General features: G+C 53.9%; 1 protein-coding gene across 7 annotated transcripts in view; it reads left to right on the forward strand.

The window, feature by feature from the left end:
* B3GNTL1 (UDP-GlcNAc:betaGal beta-1,3-N-acetylglucosaminyltransferase like 1) overlaps positions 1–19,833 on the forward strand; it is a 110,519-nt gene that overhangs the window by 72,978 nt on the left and 17,708 nt on the right. For all 7 annotated transcript variants that reach the window (XR_004683006.1, XM_035025693.1, XM_035025695.1 and 4 more), the window contains 2 exons: positions 12,654–12,749; positions 19,597–19,721. Coding sequence is in view for 6 of the 7 variants with exons in the window: in XM_035025693.1 (XP_034881584.1) it covers positions 12,654–12,749; positions 19,597–19,721 (221 nt within the window). In the remaining variant the exon portion in view is untranslated. The remainder of the gene's footprint in view (positions 1–12,653; positions 12,750–19,596; positions 19,722–19,833) is intronic.

Consider the following 19,833-nt stretch of genomic DNA (forward strand, 5'->3'; position numbering starts at 1 on the left):
CCAGCCCCGAGAGGCGAAGGCCGGGCCACTGGCAGAGTGTTCCCCCCACACACCCAGACTCACGCCGGCCGCGAAGGGCTGAGAGCAGTGTCTGAGCTCAGACCCTCGGAGTTTGCTGTAAGCACGAAGTAGAAAATGGTTTTTACCTCACACCAAATTAGTTCATGTTGTAATGTGTCAAGCTTGCTTGAATGGGGCAAGAAAACACCTAAGGATTCCTCTAATGTGCAGAGCAGATTTTAGAACTAAGGCTGGTAACTCTCATGTTATCTTGAGCGCTTACATTTTCTGGGTGAAAAAATGAAGGGCTGTCATTAAGAAATTTCCAGGATATTCTTGTTGTCCAGATGCCCCTGCGACCCCCATCACCTTTGTCCCTCGTTAGTTAGTGTGGAGCTGCAGGGGCGGGGAGGAGCCGGCCGGCCGTGAGCATCAGGAGCGGCCCCATCGACTGCGGCAAAGACCTGATGTGCGGCTGGGAAGAGCCGGTCCTGGGTCACCTGCGGTGGGCGAAAGCCCCTGAAGCGCGTGGGATCCCAGCATTTGGAGAGACATTTTCACCAGGACTCCCTTCTCTCTTACACAACCCCCCGGAAAGGCTCACACCCACCCGGCCCGTGCATGTCTGAATTGGCTGTCTCATTCCCCTGTGGGAGTGCACACTCACACTCCCTGTCCCTCTGCTCCAGACACACACACACTCCGACATGCACTCCCTGCCATAACACAGGGCCTGGAGCCGGCCTGGCATGGCCACCTCGGCTTGCTGCACACACGGACAGGCCCCCCAGTGCATGCGTGTGGCGCATGAGCCCTCTGCGGCCGTCTCCTCTGCAGGCTGTGCGGGAGGGGGCGACCGAGAAGGACTCACGGGCCTGGGAGCCCAGAGGGGCTTTGCCCACACGAAGGGTCCAGGGCTCGGAGAAACAAGGTGCTCCAGCTCGAGGAGAAGCCGTCCTATGGAATGAGGACCCTGCCCCCGCAGTCCAGGAGGCAGTGAGGTGTGGGCCAGTCTCTTCGTGGGCACCACACCATCGCGGCTCAGGGCCCCAGTGCATCTCAGGCCATCTCCAGGCCCATGCACCATCCATCCTGCAGCCAAAGTGTGCGATCGCTGCTCAGCCAGCCAGGTTGGCAGAGACATTCTGAAGTCTGAACCACCGTTGTCTTGAACTCACGTCCTCCAGTGAAAGTAGGGTTGTTTGGTTTGGCTCAGACGTTTCTGGGAATCAGCCGAGTGGGGCTGCTGAACCTGCCCGTCCGTGCGCCTCCCAAACAGCCTCTGGTGGTCACTGGCCTTCACCCTTTTGGCTCTGCTTCCAGAGGGCGAAAAAACACAAGGGCCTGGCCTGAGGCGTTGGGTCCACGGAGGACCAAACCGTCTGAGGCACGGCTGGCAGAGCTGGACGCCCTGAACCGCCTCCCCTACGGCAGCTGTGTGGGTGGCCCTGCTCCATGGGAAGGCTTCCCAGGTGGTCCCCGTGAGCCTCGGGCTGTGGTCATGGCAGGCCCAGCATGGCCACATGGGGTGGGGGTGGCCTCTGAGCCCTCCTGATTTAGAGATCGGTCTGTCCTCCCGGGAGCCTGAGTCCAGAAGCTGGCAGGTGGATCGCGCACCACGTGGGCTGGCCGCAAGCATCTCACACCTGGGCTGTGCTTTGGAATTGTGCTCTGGGACACGTGTGCAGGAGGCCAGGACCTAGCCAGCACGGGTCAGAGAGAGGTAGAGGGCATGTGGGGGTCATGTGGAGAGGTGGAGGAGGTCAGGCGCGAGAACGCTGTGTCAGGCACTGGAGGCTGTCTGGTGGGTGCAGCCAGGGAGGCCTCGGCCCGTGTGGATGGAGGGATGGAGGGATGCCCAGGGCCTGCTCCGCCATCCAGGGGTTAGTGGCCCACGGGACCCGTGAGGAGCGATGAGTCTGGGGTGTTACTTCTCAGCAGCTCAGACAGCACACTCCAGAAGGTTCCGTTAGAAAGGACTGCCACACCCCCAGAGCCTCAGCCCCATCCTGGGGGGCAGTGAGCCCACCCGCATCCGCGCCAGCGCCTGCTGTCCCGGGTTCCTCTTCGTTTCCCCCACAGAGTGTGTCAGAGCCTCCACCCCTGCACCTCTGTGGGGCGTCTGCGCAAGCCCCTTGCTTACCATTGCTCTTTTGCCTTTTTACTGAGTCGTGAGAGTTCTTTCAAACTCTGGAAACATGTCCCTCACTAGATCTGTGTGCCTGAGAGGCACATTGTGAGCGTTTCCTCTTGGTCCCTGGTTGGTCCCTTCGTTTTCTTGTCTCATCGTTCAAAGAGGAGACATTTTCAGTTTTGATGAAATGCAATCTATTAATATTTCCTTTTTATTTTGCAAATTTTTGCTCTGTTTTATAAAAGTTGGCTATCTTCCATTTGCAAGCATTTTCCTAGGTATATCTTCTAGAAGCTTTATAATTCTAGCTCTTGCGTTTAGATCCATCATCCGCTTTGAGGTAAATTTTGTGTGTGCTGTGAGGTAAGGGTTGGCCTGTTGGCCTTAAATCCTGGGGCCTCACTAAACCTTATGTGTAGAGTCCAGCTTTTGCAAATACTCTTCCATCTATGTGTCTGTTGTCCTGGGTAGAATTGGCGTGGTGCCGAGCCATCACGAGAATGGGCTCTCCTGTCGTGATTCCAAACCAGCGACTGGTTCTCAGGCTTTCACCCGCAAACAAGATGTTGGCCCTTAGCGGCTTGAATAAATTCCTTTCCGTTCTTGGTGTTCTGACAGGTTGTACCCTGATTGGGTGTTGGATTTTGTCAAATGCTTTTTCTGTATCTATTAAAATGACCATACGATTTTTTTCCCGATTTTCAAACATTAAACCAAACTTGAATGTGTAGGATAAACACCGCGTGGTCAAGAAGTGTGCGTGTGTCTGGATTGGATTGTTAATTATCTGTGAAGGACTCGTGCGTCTCTGTCCACAAGAGACATTGCTCTGTGGCTTACTTGTGGTATTTTTGTCTGGTTTTGGCATCAAGTTAATGCTGACCTTTTAAGATGGGTTGAAATATTCTCCTCCCCCCTTTATTTTATGAAGGAGTTTATGTGAGATTGGCGTTCTTTCTTTAATGGTTGGTAGAATGCACCAACGATAATTTTAAATTATGAATTCCAGTGTTTAATTGATATGGAGATGTTTGGATTTCTACTCTTAATTGGCATCTCTCAAGGGATTTGTCCATTTGATCTGAGTCATTGAACTTATTGGCATAAACGTGTTAATAATCCTCTTTCTCCCTTATTAATGTCTGTGGCTGACCTTCAGCCCATTCTGCTGGGGGCCTGGGCTCTCTTTGCTGCCAAATGCCCTCCCTTTCTCCAGAAGTGACCGATGTCCCAAATCAGCCTTTGCTGTCCATTTCCTTCTACTTATTTCATGGGTCTGCATCACTAAAGAACGGCTTGGATTGCTTTGCAGACAGACACTTAGTTCTAGCCAATAGAAGTATAACATGAGCCATAAATGTAAGCTAAAATGTAGTGTGAAGTTTTTTAGTAGTTATATTAAAAAGGTATGAGGAAGTAGATGAATTTAATTATAATAATAAATTTTATTTAATCTAATATACACAAAATTCTTTCAACATGTGATCAATAGAAAAATACCAACGAGATAACATTCTTCTTTCATACCAAGTCTTCAGAATCCAGCGTGTATGTTACACTCACCGCATGTCCACCAGGCGCAGCTCACAAACCCACAGCCCGCATGCTTGGGGCCTGGGCCTCAGGTATTCAGCTGCAGTTAACCTACCAGAAAATGCCTCTGGATTTTTGCTAAGTAGGAGTTGAAAACAGGAAGCTCAGGTTTTGCTTTGTAAAAGTTCCCAAATAGCATTATGAAACTGTTTTTTTCTGACAGTCAAGGAAGTAATGGAGCACATTTGTGGGGACTGATGTTTTGGGTTTGCTAGAAAATGCTGGTGTTCAGAGGCCCTTCTGTGGTGTCTGGGGTTGGGGAGCCCCTGGATTCCAGGGCCCTCAAAGCCCCTCCCAAAACACCGAAACCCTGATGTGCAGAAAGCAAGGCACGTAGTCCCTGACAAACCACCTCGGGATGTTGGTCCAGCCGCAGGCCCCACTGATCCGATTTCTGTCTCTAGATATTAGAGTTCCTGTCTTTAGGATTTTGTGTAGACGGAGGCTGCCTTCCTTCAGTCCGTGAGAGCCGCCAGTCTCCACGTTGTGGCTGCACCTGAGCTGCTGGGGAGAGGCCCCTGCGCTCTGTTCTACGGCGTCTGTCACCCATGTCAAATAACACTGGGGTTGCTTCCAGTTCTGTCTGTTGTGCATAAAGCTGCTCTGAATGTTCACAGACAGGTTTTGCGTGGACATAGGTTTTTATTTTCCCGGGACACCCGGGTGGGGTGGCTGGCTGTGTGGGAGGTCTAAGCAGCTACTCCGCTCTTTGCAAGGTGGCTGTGTGTTAACTGTCCCTTCCCCGGTCTGGATTTCATTCAGTGGTGTCAGTCTTTGATTTTAGCAGTCGTGAGGCTGTCCTGTGTCTTGTTACAGTCAAATTTCCGTGCCCCGGGATCCACGTCACTCAACGCCAGTAGCACCCACCCCAGGTGTAGGACTACCAAGCATGCCTGAACATTTCCAGACATCCCCCTGGAAATGTTACCTCATGTGGAAAAGGGGTCTTTGCAGCTGGGACTGAGGGTCTTGTGACAGAGGACTATCCTGGATGGTGCAGGCAGGCCCGAACGGGGAGGCAGAGACAGGGGGCCCGGGCCACACTAGGAAGAGGTGGAAAGGGGCCAGCCGGAGGCATGCAGGGCGCGCAGGTGTTGTGAAGATGGAAGTCCTCCCCAGACCGACCCACCCGAACGTCAACACAACCCCAGTCAGAATCACAGCAGGCTTTGTAGTAACTGACCAACTCATTCCAAAATTTGTTGGAAATGTAGAGGTTTAGAACAGCCAAAATGTATCTGGACAAGAGCAGAGTTAGAGGCCAGCACTACCTGACTCCAAGGCCATGAGGTTCGGCACAAGGACAGACGCACAGACCACTGATCTTTCATGGACGTGCTCAGAGGAGACAACGGTGCTGGGACGTCTGCATGTCCACGTGCAGTAAAACTGAACCTGAAAAACCTCGCACCACTAATAAAAAGCTAATTCAAAATGGATCCTAGAACTAAATGTGAAACTTAAACTATAAAACTTATGGAAGAAGACAGAAAAAAAGTCTTTGTGACCTTGGGTTAGGCAGGAAGCCGTGGGGTAAGACACCAGAATCACAGTCCCTGAGAACAGTGGGGCAGTTGGGCTTCATCACCCTCGCGGACATCCGTGAAAGACGAGCCAGGAGACCGGGAGGTGTGTTTGCAGATCACATCCAATAATTGCCTGGTGCCCGGACTGGGAGAGCTCCGTGGAGCTTTCCGGAATCTAAGAAAACAAACATCCCAGTACAAGGGGGACCGGTGACTGGAACAGGTGCTTCGTCAGGTCAGATGTCTGGATGGCAAATTAGTGCAGCCTCGTTAGTCGTTAGACAGTGTGAAGTGCACCGTGACACCATGCCTGTTAGCACGTCTGCAATGAAAAGGGCCATGGTACCCAGTGTTTGTGGGGACGTGGCCGGCCGGGGCGTGGAAAGAACCACGTGGACGTGCTTTGTAGACGCTCCTGTGTGCCTGCCCCTACCACCCCCGCCCAGGGCTGCTCACCCCAGAGAAGTGAAAGTGCCGTCCGCACGGAGACCACGCGCTCTGGGCTCTGCAGGCCCGTCAGCAGGCGCGTGGGAGAGCAAGTGTGGTTTTACTGAGCGCAGGAAACCGGAGAGGAGGAGCAGTCCTGTGTGGCCGTGTTTGCGTAGAATTCTAGGAAATGCAGGGCAGCATTTGTGACAGTTGCCTGGGATGGAGGCGGGAGGTGGCCAGGGCACGAGGAACATGGCAGGTGCGGCTAGCTCGGAACCTTGAGTGTGGCGTGTGGCTGGGGTGCGCACGTGGGTGGAGTTCATCGAACTGTATAAACATGTACAGCTTGTCGCATGGCGTACCTCAGTAAAACTAAAAAGTCCCCTAACCACGGGGAGACGTCAGGGGGCAGCCCGATGCACTGTCTGGAGCTTGGGGGCAGTTAGAGGTCTGGGGTGGCCCCTGGAGCAGAGCTGTGAGCACCCCCACACTGGAGATGAAGTGTGTACCTCTTATGGTGTCTTGTCTGTGTCCCCAGATTCAGCGTGATGGAGTTGGGGGGCCTTTGGGAGGTCATGGGGGTGAGGCCCCTGTGATGGGAGCAGTGAGTGCCCTTGTCAGATGAGACCCCAGAGCTCGCGGAAGAAGGCAGCTCCCTGCAAGCAGGAGGCTCCCTGAGCACGTCTGCTGCCCTGGCCCCGTCTGGGGGGCACAGCAGCCCGTGCCCACAGAGATGGTGCCGGTGAGCGGGGCCCATGTGTGTCAGCCACACAAAATGCTGAGTCTCAAAGCCTGGGAGCCAAGCGTATGTTGGTCATTAAAATCAGTGGACGTCAGTGGTGCACATCCTGGTCGGTCGATAAGGGGATCTGGTCTGGGTAGCACCTTGGGCCCTCCTGTGACCCCTGGGCTTGGAGGTGGCGGGGGTCCTGGGTGTGCAGGCAGGAGACTGACCAGGTCCCAGTGTGGGGACCCCAGCCCCCGGGGCTCCTCAGACCTGGCCTGGCTTCTCGCAGGGGCCCTGCCTGCCGAGGGTCTGCACGGGAGGCCAGTCTTCTGGTGACTGAGGTGGTTCCTTGCTGGGCCTGCCCTTGAGGCTGCCTGCCCGGGGCTAGTGAGAATCGGGGTGTGCGCATGCGTGCGGTGCAGAGATTATCGGGGTGGAAGGCCCTGCCTGCTATGCCTGGGGCTGGGAGAGGCAGGGGTGTTTGGGGCTCCCTTCCTGAGTGCTGCCATCCTTCTCCCCCTTCCCTGCCTTGGTCTGACCCGGACTGTCAGTGCAGGAGTCGTGATGGCTAAGGGGGGGCTGGTCCCATCCGTCATCTTCCCAAGTCCCTCCCACCCCCAGAATGTCGAGGGAAAGAGCCCTGCTTCCTGGTGTCCAGATGTGGCCAGCAGCACTGACCCCAGAGAAGCTGGGAGGCCCCTCTGCCCCTCACTGGGCTAGCCTGGCGGAACCAGCCCCCGAGTCCTGCTGACCGGCCGATGCGGGGCCTGGCGTGGCTGAATCAGGGGTGGGGCTGGGCGGTCTGCCCTGGCCACTCAGGCACGCCACGAGTGCTGGGAACAGCCCAGACTGGCCATCCGTGGAGGCAAGGCTGGTTTTCTTCCAAGACCCATTTTGGTCAAGGCTTCCTGTAATGAGTCTTGGGAAACTTTAGAGGCAGGAAACGCTCACGAAGCCTAGGTCACCTCCTCCCTGTGCTGCAGACCGGGCACCAAAGGGAGACCCAGCCGACGGCCTCTGCTAGCTTCTTGCTCACACCCGCTGGGTCCTGGGGGACAAGGAGGGGACACCGGTGCCGAGGGAGTGGTCACTGGCCTTCCTTGGCTCCCACAGTTCCCTATGCAGTCCACACAACATCAAATTAAAACATGGGATTCGTTCACACTGTAAAGGGAACTGAAGACGGGTGAACTCTAAAAGGCTGTTGCCTCAAGCTCTGTCCTGCCGGCCTGCCTGCCCCCTGACCTCTGCTCTCCCGCGGGCTGCATGGCGGGTCAGCAGTGCCTGGAACAGTGCCCATGTGCACATCCTCGTCCCCGCTCTGGCCTCGCTTCTTCACAAGTTGCCCAAGAGAAAATTCCACAAGTGGGTTTCTCCCGTCACCTGTGGCCAGCATCGTCCCCACAGAGAGACGTGAGCAGGGGGCACAGCGGCGGGGAGCTTGAGCCTCGAGGCACCGAGAGCTGCAGGCGGGTCCCTCTGCACTGGCCCATCTCGCCTGTTGGGTCTTCATGTTGGGCCGAATGGCGGGGGTGTGCAGGGACTGCAGCTAGTCCACTGTGTGTGCCTCTGGGTTTGTTTTGTAAACAGATGCCCTCTCCCAGGCTTCATTAAGCCTGGAAAAAACATTTCAAAGTAAGAACATTTAGTTGTCCAGAAATTAACATACCATAAAATTGACTGTTTTTCCCTTTTCGGTATACAGTTCTGAGTCTTACCGCACGTGCACAGATTTGTGTAACCACCCCAACCTGGCTCGTTTTGTGTAAAATGGTGATAGATGTCTGGATGTGTGCTTCACTGGACTAGCACTCTGCACGCCCCTCGTCCCCAGGAAAATGCAAATTATGAACCTGCCAGACAGGCAGGCAGCCACTGATGTTTCCCACAAAGAGGAAGCCCAGTGACCTACGTGATGGACTGTAGTTCCTGAGAATTGCTAACAGCCCCCCATGGTGGAGTGGGCTGAAGTGAGGGGTCTCAGAACCATGGAGGCTCAAGGCAAACACAGGTGACCCTGTCCTCAACAGTCATCGCGTAAGCGAGCTCACAGCTGAGGCAGCTGCCAGGGAAATGGTACCGAAGCAGAAGCGTTGGAGAGAGGGCCTGTCCTCAGTGGCAGTGAGTCACTGGACTACCGAAACCACATCCAGATACAGTGGACACTTGGACAACATGGGGCTTCAGGGTGCCGACCCTCTGCAGAAAAATCCATGGATGACATTTGACTCCCCAAAAACTTAACTGCCAATAGCCTACTGTTGACCAGAAGCCTTCATGACGTCAATTAACACATATATTACATACTGTATTCCTCCAATAAAAGAAGCCAGAGAAAAAGTGTTACTAAGAAGATCTTAAGGAAAATACATTTATGGCACTGTCTTGTATTTTTTTTAAAAACCCACGTGTAAGTAGACCCACGCAGTTCACACCTGTGTTGTGCACTCTAGCTGTGCTCTCAGAACTCGAAGAAATGCTTCCCAGGCACGTCGGGATGAGGGGCTCATTCCCACTTTGCTCTGAGCCTGCAGCCTTACGTCCGCCAGCTTCCAGGCGCCGGGTCCTGTGATGCACCCATAGCCCCGCAATTCGGGAGAAAGTGTCTGAGATTCTGGATCCAGCTTGGAACTGAGTATCTGGCATGTTCTCATGGACACCACATGCTCATGCCCTGCTCATGACCTGCCACTGGCTGAGTCCAGATTTTATCGTTTAGAAGGAATAAACCGAGAAAGGAAATGCCTGGGTGTAGAGCCCCTGGGCCCAGCTCTCCACCAGCCAGGCTTGTTGACATGTAACATCTATCACCATTTGTTTTCATTAGGGAGACGGGGCTCCCTCTCCACCCTCTGGGCCCCAAGGAGGTGCCAGCACAGCCCACTGCAGCTCAGACAGAAACCCCTGGCTCCCACAGACGGGACCAGGGCCTGTCCCAGGTAGGGCGACCCGCTTGGGAGGTGCCCTCACTGCACACATAGGACCTTCGAAGTCCTGTCGTCCTGAAGCAGGGGCAGGAGCATTCTAGGGTGTGACTTGAGATGCTCAAGATAAAAGAAGTCCCTGAAGAAGGAGCAACTGGAGGTCAGGGAAGACTGTGGGAGGAGAGATCCGGGGAGGACATCCTGTACCTGTGCGTGCCCAGCACGGAGATGCTGCCCCCAAGGAAACCCTAACAGAAGTGTGAGGACTGTGGGTGGCAGAGAGGCTCATGGTTTGTGTGCAGACACCCTGGTACACATTCTGCAATGTTTTCCGCAAGGTAAAAAGCCTGAAAGGGAACACACCATAAATGTAATAGTTGATTTATCTGGGTGGTACAATTAGGGATGGTTTTAGTTTTTTCTGCATCATGTTCTATATTTTGTATCAATGAACGTGTATCAGTCTTGTACACAGAAAACATTTTCAGAAAACAAAATTAATGATTCCATTCATAAAACTTTGAGTGTCTTCTCTATAAACCAAAGAAATTACATTGATTATAAAACTAAATGTATAGTTACATATATTGTTCTCAAATTTTTTTCCTAAAAATGTTTTCTCAAGGTGGAGCTACCTTTTTCTCCGACTATAATCTTGCCTTTTTGTTGATGTTTAAGAAATCCAGAAAATACAGAAAATAAATCCTGTATGATCTCAGCAGTCATTGGCAGCTGGTAAATTTCCTCCATACAGTTACCTGTTGTGTGGAATCACTCCAAATGTTCTAACTGAAGCGAGGAAACCTCACTTAGGCTGGGGTAGCGGCCGGCAGGGGGAGCTCTGTGCCCAGCACTGGTTATCAATTACAGACCCACCAGGAAGAGAGGCACCTCGCAGGTGGGTACCGCTTTACCCACCCCGCTCCGGGCGGAGGGTTTCCTGCTGCCCCGGCAACAGCCCAGCCAATGGCAGACAGCCTAGCTAATGCGAGAGGGTCACAGCCCAGCCAATAGAGACGGCCACAGCCCAGCCAATGGGAGGCGGCCACGGCCCGGCCAATGAGAAGCCACCACACTTCCAGCTCCCAGCTTACTCCAATGGGCTCTCTGTTTACAACAGTCCAACCCCCGCACCCCCTATAAAAAGAGCCGCCTCCGCTTACCCTCGGGCCTGCCCGTGGTGGCGCCGGGACCTGCGTGTCCTGCCTTGGGATTCTCTGCTGATACAGAGCACGCTTCTCTGCTGGTGGGACAGCGCGCAGCGTTACTGTTAAGTGGACGCGATCTGCTCGCTAAAGGACCCTTCGGTTTTCGCTCCTGCTTCGCGTTCTGGTTTTGACGTGTGTTGGACTCCCGGTGCTGTTCGTTTCGTCTTCTAGGGGGAGGGAGAGTCCCAAACGGGCCCACGGCGGGGGCGGGGCGCGATGTCAGGCCCTGAGGTCAGGCCCGGGCCACCCGGCGCCCCGTTGCGTCGTGGCTTTCGCCGACGTCGTTATCGAGCCGCGGAGTTCAGCCCGAAGACGTGCAAGGCCTTGTTTTCCGCAGGTTCGCGAAGTGGTGCAGTTTGTCTGTTGTCCCTTGGTTGCCTGTGCGTTGGGTGTCCTAGGAAACTGCCGGATCCAAGGTCGTGGAGACTCACACTCGTGTTTCCTTCTACACGTTTTACGGGTTGAGGCCTTGTGTTTAGGTCTGTGATCCACGTTGCATTAATTTTGTATATCGTGTGAGGTAGGGGTACAACTTTATGCTGTTGCATGTGGATGTCCAGTTGTTCTGGACTGTTCGTTGAAAGACTTCTCATCAAGTTGTTGACTTTGTAGGTTAATTGGGAAGTACTGACATCTTAATATTTAATCTTTCAGGCCATGAAAATGGGATGTCCTTCCATTTGTTTAGGTCTTTAATTTGTTTCAAAGATGTTTTTCGATTTTCAGTGTAAAGTTTTGCACTCTTGTTACATTTATTCCTGGGTATCTTTTTCACGCTGTTGTAAATCAAAGTGTTTTCTTGACTTATTTTTGGATTGTTCATTACGAATATATAGAAATACAATTGAGTTTTGTATGTGAATCTTGTATCCCAGAACTTTGCTGAACTCATTCATTAGTGCAAGGCTGTGTGTGTGTTTGTACTCCTTTGGGTTTTCTACTTACAGGATTGTGTCATCTGCAAATTGAGACCATTTTACTTCTTCATTTCCCAAGTATTTTAAAATGTCTTATTTTTCTTATTTCCTACTTGTTCTGAGTAGAACTTCCAGCACAATGTTGAATAGAAGTGGTCAGAACATATATTCATGTCTTATTCCTCATTTTAGAAGAAAAGCATTTAGTGTCACACCATTTTAAGTATGATATCAGCTGTGGAGTTTTGCAAATTCCTAGGCTGACTGGTTTTGTCATGAAAAGGTGTTGGATTTTGTCAAATGCTTTTTGTGCATCTATTGAGATGACTGTGTGGTGTCATCCTTTGTTCTATGAATATGGTCTATCACATGACCTGTGTTTTCATACTTTGAACCAACCTTGCAATCCTGGGATAAATTCCACTTGGTCATGGTGTAGAATCCTTTTTATATAATGATGGACTCAGTTTACTAGTTCTTTGTGGAAGATTTTTGCAACTGTATTCATAAGGGATCTTGGTGTATAGTTTTGTGATATTTTCAACTGGCTTCGGTATCAGGGTAGTGCTGATCTCACAGAATGAGTCAGGAAGTGTCCCTGCCATCTCCTGTTTTTTTGGAAGACTTTGTGAAGGATTGATAAGAATTCGTTAAACATTGGATAGAATTCACTCATGAAGCCCTCTGGACCTGGGCGTTTCTTGGTGGGAAGTTATAGGTTTTTTTAAACTGCTCTCTCAATCCCTTGTTATAGATCTAGTCATAGTTTCTGTTTCTTCTTCAGTTTCAATGGTTTGTGTCTTTGGAGGAATCCATCCATCTAAGCTAACTTTTTATGCTGTTTCAGTTTTTTCATGTCAGAATTAAAAGCTGTGTGTTTATTTTTTGTTTTCATGTGAAACTTTACCATCAGTCAAAAGCAGGGGGGCCTCCTTCTTGAACCCAGTCAGTGAGCGTTCACCCGGGAACAGGACCCAGGTGGGGCCACTGATTCTTGTGGCCCCTCTCCCCCCCCATCTGTTGGCCTTGGGCACCAGATACTGTGGATCTGTCTGTAAAGTCCCTCGAACTCCTGTTCCTACAAAGAAGGGCAGATTCGTTTGTCACTTTCTGAATTCTACTTTGTGGAAAATAAATTGTAAGGTGTGACAAGCTGTTCTTTCCTGATAATTATGTTAGTGTCAATTGCTTCTAGGTTTTTACCTCCAATGGCCCAACTGTGATCATGCCCACCTGGTTCTGCTCTCGAGCATGGTTTTCCCACGTGGGCCCATTTGACGAGGGTGGACAGGTAAGTATGGGCCCCTTGTGGATTCCCTCCTCTCAGGCCAGGGGAGGCCCTGTCATCCCCTGGGTGTGAATCCCCCAGCCCTACCTGCTTGTGGGTGCTGTGCTCCCTCTGGGGATCCAGGGATTCAGAAAACGTCTTCTGTGAAGGCCTTTCCAGCACTTCTCCTGCTGGCTGGGCTGAGCGTCCAGAGAGCATCTGGAGCCCTGGCACCCACTTGGGATTTCCATGTGAAGGCTGCAGGCGCCCAGGGCATCTGTGCCTGACTCACACCTGCCTGGCCCAGACCCCAGGCTTCCTCATCCTGGTTTAAAAGCTGTTTTTGGCAAAGTGCAGGATGTGGACATTGTCCACATCCATGCTGCCTCTGGATGACCTTAGGAGAGGGGCCGGTGGCCCTGGGCATTCTGGCCAAACTGGGATGGGCTCTTCCTCTAAATCCTCTCCTACCTGTGGGGCCCCACCTGCAGAGCTCAGCCCACACTGGTCTCTAGTGTGTGCCCCAGAAATGGGGACCTGGCCTCTAGCCTGCTTTCTCTGCCCCACCCCACAAACAGTCTTACAGTTAATGCTCCTACACCCAATTGAAAAGGAAATCTTAGGGTCAGTTTGTTTATTTTCCTTCAGACTTCCCTTAAATTAGGTTTTGAGAATGTGAGGTCCGGTCTCCGTGGTGGGAGTGAGTGGATCGGGTATGTGAGGGGCCCATCAGGCCTGCACTGTTGGACCTTTGATGAGGCCCCACACCACGCCCCCACCAACTGCTGGGCTGGGGGCAGGAGGGAGCCTGGACACAGAGGCTGGCAGAGGGTCGGGGCCACGGGGTTCTTGGGGGTCTGGAGACCCCAGGCTGGGAGGCAGGGGTGGCGACTCAGACCCAGGCTCCACCGCCTGCCCTGGGACCTTGGCCACTATCCTTCTGCTCTGAGCCTACCTCCCTCCTGTCGAGGAAAGTCAGAGTCAGCCACATGGACCCTCAGCTCAGGGCCAACCCCACCCTGATCCCACCCAGCCCTTGCCTGTCATTTTGGAGGGAGAGCCTCCACCACCCCACGTGCTGGACCGTGTCCCTCACAGCCACCAGACACACCCTCCAGGAATAGTGCCATTCTCACACATTTACCAGCCAGAGCCCCTGAGGGATCGGCCAGCAGCGTCTGCGCCACAATGTAGACCAGGGGCCTGCCCCAAGCAGGTCTCCCCACCATGTCAGGCTGCCACCAGCACCACCTCGTGTCCCTAGGATTGGCCCGAGCAGGGAGCCAGGTGCCACCACCCGACCGTGCTTCTCCGGCCCGTGGCCTGGGCCACACCTCGCAGACACGTGAATCACCCTGCTGTGCACTGACCGACCTTCCCCTCTGCCCCCTGCCGGGATGGGAGACCAGGTCACTTTGTCACGGAGCTGTGCCGATTCATGACTTTAGGGTGTTGGGCACCATCCCTGTGTTTCTGTTTCTCCCCCAAATTCATACAACTGGGAGAGAACTTGTACTCATGTGGCACGACCCTGCCCAGGGGCCCCCAGTTTCAGGGACCTCAGCTCCACCAGGGGCAGCAGGCACCAAGGCAGGAGAGATGGCCGAGCTTTCTTTTTAGGGGGGCCTCTCAGCTAACAAGTTCTCCCTGACAGTATGCCAACGGGGTTGGTGAAGGGAAGCCCAGCAAGACTCCCCACTTCTAGCAGGTGCCACAAAAAGCCACTGTTCTCGTTGGAGCTGGATCCAAGCACCTGCTTTCATATTCTTCTGCAGAAAATAGCCCAGAAATGGGCATCAGGAGACATTCCCTGGGAAACACTGATAGAAAGATCTGACACATCCTTAACTCACAGCCCCGAACAGTCTGAGGACTCAAAGTACATCAAGCCTTTTAGCTCAAAGTAATTCTTCCCGGAGAAGCACCTGGGGGAAAAGAAAGCCCATCCATGGGGGCTTTGTATGGGGGCTCAGGGACCAGAGATCAGAGACCAGGCACCAAGGATCAGATATCAGGGGTCAGAGACCAGAGCAGAGTTCAGGGACCAGAGATCAGATTTCAGGCATCAGGGATCAGAGACCAGGGATCAGAAATCTGAATCAGAGATCAGAGTTCGGGGACCAGAGATTGGAGACCAAAGATTAGAGATCATGCATCAGGGATCAGAGACCAGGGATGAGAGGTCAGGCACCAGATATCAGAGATGAAGGACCAGGGACTGGAGATCAGGGATCAGAAACCAAGGACCAGGGACCAGAGGTCAGAGATCAGGAACCTAGAGACTAGAAACCAGGTATCAGAGACCAGGGATCAGAGTTCAAGGACCAGAGACCAGAGATCGGGGACCAAGGATCAGAGATCATAGTTAAGGGACTATGGATCAGGGACCAGAGATTGGGGACCAGCGATCATATTTCAGGCACTAGGTATCAGAAATCAGAGAGCAGGCACCAGGGACCAGAGAGCAGGGATCAGTGACCAGAGATTAGGGATCAGGGACTAGAGATCTGGGATCAGGAAGAAGGGACCAGGGGTCAGGGGCCAGGACTAGGTCTGTGATGGGGCTGTGGCTGGAGCAAGTGGGGGGTCTGGGGCATAAAAAGGCAGATCACAGAAGGTAGCAGAGCCCACCACCAGGACAACAAGAACATCAATGTTTCCATCGTTCTTTAATGCCATTCCCGGAGAAAGAAGAGCTGAAGTTATTCGTGGAGTATGCTCCAAGGGGAACACAGAAGCCCTGAGAGCTGGACGTGGGTTTGGGGACTGATCCTCAGGTAGTTCTCCGTGGGCCTTAGTGAAGAACCAAGGTCTATCCAGGGCCAAGAGCTTGTGGTTCCTACTCTGTGGACAGAAGGGCAAGTGGCTGAAGCAGCAGGAAACAGTCCAGGTGCTACGTGATGTGGGGGTGACCAAGGTGCAGACCGGGGTGGCAGCAAGACTCCACAAGTGAGCTGGGCCCAAGGGGGCATGGAAACAGGGGCTGTGAGCGGGAACGTGCAAGGTGGAAGTGCACTTGCAGAGGCAGTCTAGGAGGGGGACGGGAGTCTGAGATTTGGAGGCCGGTAAAGTCATGGCCCGGGATGGCATCCAGCCGCGGTAAGCAGTGTCGGCTGCCAGGCTGAGGAATCTGAACGCCCCCGCTGGGCAACCAGTTCAGGCCCTTCCACAAAAAGAAAAGTAACAAAAGGGCCTCTTGTTGGTTCTGAACATGCCTTCTGAGAGCAGGCTGGCCTGGGTGGGAAGGGCTGGAGAGGCTCGTCACAGCCACGGGCCGGACTGGAGGCCCAGAGAGGCTGGCCACGCAGCAGACACTTTTCCGATGTGCTTTTCTGATGGGAGGAGCCCCGACTGGGGTTGCCACGTGAGAGGAGAGGCCGCCCGCCTCCCCCACCATGTGCAGCCCCCAGAATCCCTGCCAGAGGCTGAGGCTTCCCGCTTTTATTTGCATTTTCCAAGATGACTAAGGGTGTTGAACAATTTTTATGTGCCGATTGGCCATTTATTTTGTGAAGTGTCCAAATCTTTTGCCCACTTTCAAGTGGGTGGTTTTGCGGTTGTCAGGTTGTCGGTATTCTCTGTCAAGTACCTGCTTGTGGATGTTTCCTCCCATCTTGGTTTCTGTGTTCTGGGATGTCCTCACTTCCACTTGCCTGCGCCTCCCAAGTTCTGTCCTGTGGGCTTCGGGGCAGTGAGGCTGTGGCTTCCATCCCCGGTTTGTCTGTTCTGTCCCTGCCCCACGGTGTGGCTCAGGCTGTCCTGCCCACGGCCTCCACACTGGGCACGGCCGTCACCTCTGCAGGGACAGCTACTCGGCCAACTGGAGCCAGGAGCCGCCACCCACTCTTGGGTTACTTAAATTCCTCTTGGTACTGAAGGTTTATATTTTGTTCTAGTGGTTATTTCTGTATTTGTCTCTTTCTATTTTTATTTTTTTAAGATTTTATTTATTTGAGAGAGAACGTGTGAATGTGGGGAGGGGCAGAGGCAGAGGGACAAGCAGACCCCCGCTGAGCAGGGAGCCTGACGCGGGGCTCGATCCCATGACCCTGAGATCATGACCTGAGCCGAAATCAGGAGTCAGACGCTAAACCAACTGAGCCACCCAGGCGCTCCCTTTCTGTTTCTTTTTTGAATTCAATCCACCCTCTGTTATTTTGGAGGCTTATTGAGATGTAATTCATATACCATCCATTTCCTCTGTGAAAAGGTGCAGTTTGATGTATTCTAGCGAGTCCACAGGCACCACCTCACTACCGTGTGCTGCCAGAGGGCCGTGTACCTGAGAGCCACACACCTCGGCCAGCCGGGCCCGCACCATCTGCCCCACCCTCCTCCAGGACTCCTTTTTGCATCCTGGCCTTCTGACTTGGGGGCTTCCCTCATGCTCTCAGGTGCTGGGAGGGCTCAGTGTTGGTCTGTCTCATGGTTGGGGTCTTCTGTGTTGTGGGAGCGTTTGGTTTTCTGCTTTCATCTCACACCAGCTCCATCCAGATGAAGACTTTCTGCATCCCTGCATTCTCGGGGTTCATGCAGTCCGCCCCCTCCTGCCACTGCAGGGAAGCGCAGCAGCTTTTCTGGGGTGTGTGGGGGCTGGCGTGAGAGGCGGTGGCCCGTTCTGTGCTTCCTTCTGTCCCACGAGATCCCAGTCCCCTTTCACACGTCTCAGGGGTGTGCCTGCCCTGCCCACTACATCCCCACCCACAAGACCATTCAGTGCACCCGGGAACCGCCCCCCGCCATGGGCTCAGCTACCCCAGCTTCCTTGGCTCCCCAGGCCGCGTCACTCCTGCCATCACGGCCTCTGTCCAGAGTTTTTGGCTGGCCAGAGGAGCCTGAGTGTCCTTGGTGAACACGTGCCCACCAGGGAGCCCACCAAGAGGGGAGGAGTGAAAACCGAGGAACCGTGAGTGGAGGGCCAGTGGAACAGACGCCTGCCTCGCCAGGAGCCGTGGTGCCCCAGTGCTGCCTCCAACTAAATTCTCACTTTCCTTCTTGCCAGAAATAAAGAAACCCTGAGGGTGAGTTCTTCCAGGTCATCAGAAGAAAGGGCACCTTTTTCCTAAAGCTGTAAAGTGTGCAGAGTTAAAATTTGCTCTTTAAAGGTACTTCTGGGGCACCTGGGTGGCTCAGTCAGTTAAGTGTCTGCCTTCGGCTCAGGTCTTGATCCCAGGGTCCTGGGATCGAGCCCCAAGTTGGGCTCCCTGCCCGGCAGGAAGCCTGCTTCTCCCTCTCCATCTCCCTCTGCTGCTCCCCGCCATGCACTCTCTCTCTCAAATAAATAAGTCTTTTGTAAAAATAAAGGTGCCTTTGAAAATGCAGAGAATTAGAAAAAAAATACAAATCACCTGTGACCCCGTCACCACACAGCGGATCTGAGCTTCAGGCGTGGCTCCTTTGTGTTTATTTTACTGTGGACAGACTTTCAGCAGAGCTGGAAACAGTTGTGAAACTTGATTTTTTACATTTTACTATACATCTTTCATATTATCAGTCTCTGTAGAAATTAGTCCTTCAAGTCTGTCCGCCCCCATGTCGGGAACGACAGTGTTGCTGACTTTCCCCACCATTAGCCAGACCGCTGTGGAGCGTTGCAGGGTCTGCCCCCGTGGCTCCCTTGAGCCTGCTTTGTCACTGCTGGGCGCACGTGGGGTCTTTCGGACGCCGGCTCGGGGTTGCCCTCGATAAAACCAAGTGTGTCTGAGATTCCTTGGCCAGGACTCCCAGGTCAGTGGTGGCTTTACAGAGCCAGATGGACAGACGTGGGCACTAACTAGCACTTCGGGGCCGGCTTTGGGAGCAGGAGCCCAGTCAGGAAGTGCACCCAGTCCAGCTGACTTCCAGGTGTGGCTCACCTTTCCAGCAGTGTGAAGCAGCCGCCCTCCTGTTCAGCCAGCAGACGAGGTATTCTGGTGTACTGCCGACCCTGCTGAGACCTGGTGCAGGCGGCCAGTCTGGGGACGGGCTTGCCCGGTGCAGCTGGTAAGGTGGCATCTGCCCCGGGGGCTCCATCTCCCGAGGGCGCCTGGCCGCCAGGCTCTGCTGGGCCAGCTGTGCAACCTTCCTCTTGAGGAGACAGGCAAACCAGGCAGCAGCCCGGAGGCCCTGGAGAGGCCAAAGTTCAGTGCCATGGGCCTTATTGGACGCAGTCGGCTCAGCTGTGGGACTGGCGCTAAACTAAACGAAACCAAACACGGCGCTTGCGAGCTGGCCCCGAGGTGGGACAGGCAGCAGTCAGGAAACCGGCCTTTGCCTGGGGCCACGCCTCCTGGTGACATGGGTGCCCAGGCCCCAGCATCGCTGGGCTCTGCTCATTGGTTCACCTGTAGTCCCGTGCTGTTGACAGCCAGGAAGGTGAGCAAGATCCAGACCCCTCCGCTCACCTGATTTTCCCTCTGAATTCAGGAAAGTCAAGGGAGCAGACCTGGTGTCTGGCTTCCAGCTTCCGTTGTCAAGGCTGAGCTTGGCCCCCCGACTGGCTAGCAGGAGGGTGGGGGCTGAGTACTCACAAGCCAGGGGAACCCAGGAGAAAGCTCTCGGGTCCCTGCAGAGTGGAGGCCCTGTCAGCGGGGAGGGCCGTTTCTCAGGCTGGAGGCTTACGCGAGGGTGATGCTGGTGGCTTTGGTCTGCCCAGTCAGCCCCTGCTTTTCACCATCAGCACCTCCTTATCTTGAGATGACCTCCTTGTCTGCATGCTCGGTGGCTCGGTGCGTGAGTCGCTCGCTGGAACCTCGCACGTGAGGCCGGGCGTGACGCCCCAACTCCAGTTACCTGAATTAATGTACACAATGCGGGAAGCATTGGACACAGGTGTGTCTTCTGTCGTGGGCAGAAACACCAGCAATGGTTGACTTTCTTTTGTGCCCTGCAGGGTGTGCCCGAGGACCTGCTGTTCTTCTACAACCACCTCAGAAAGGGCGGTGGGGTCGTCCGCGTGGACCAGAGCCTCCTCCTCTACCGCTACCACCCAAACGCTGCCACGCACTCTGTCCTCGAGTACGTAGGCCCCAAGGCTCCAGACACGGTTTGGGGGCCAGCAAGGTGCCAAGGTCGAGCATGAGGGGTCCAGGCCCAGGGTCGAGGGCGTGGGGCTGCCGAGGTCCAGGGT

The sequence above is a fragment of the Mirounga leonina genome, unplaced genomic scaffold (assembly GCF_011800145.1).
Source record: "Mirounga leonina isolate KUSES-001 unplaced genomic scaffold, KU_Mleo_1.0 Mir_197, whole genome shotgun sequence".
Taxonomy (NCBI): Eukaryota; Metazoa; Chordata; class Mammalia; order Carnivora; family Phocidae; genus Mirounga; species Mirounga leonina.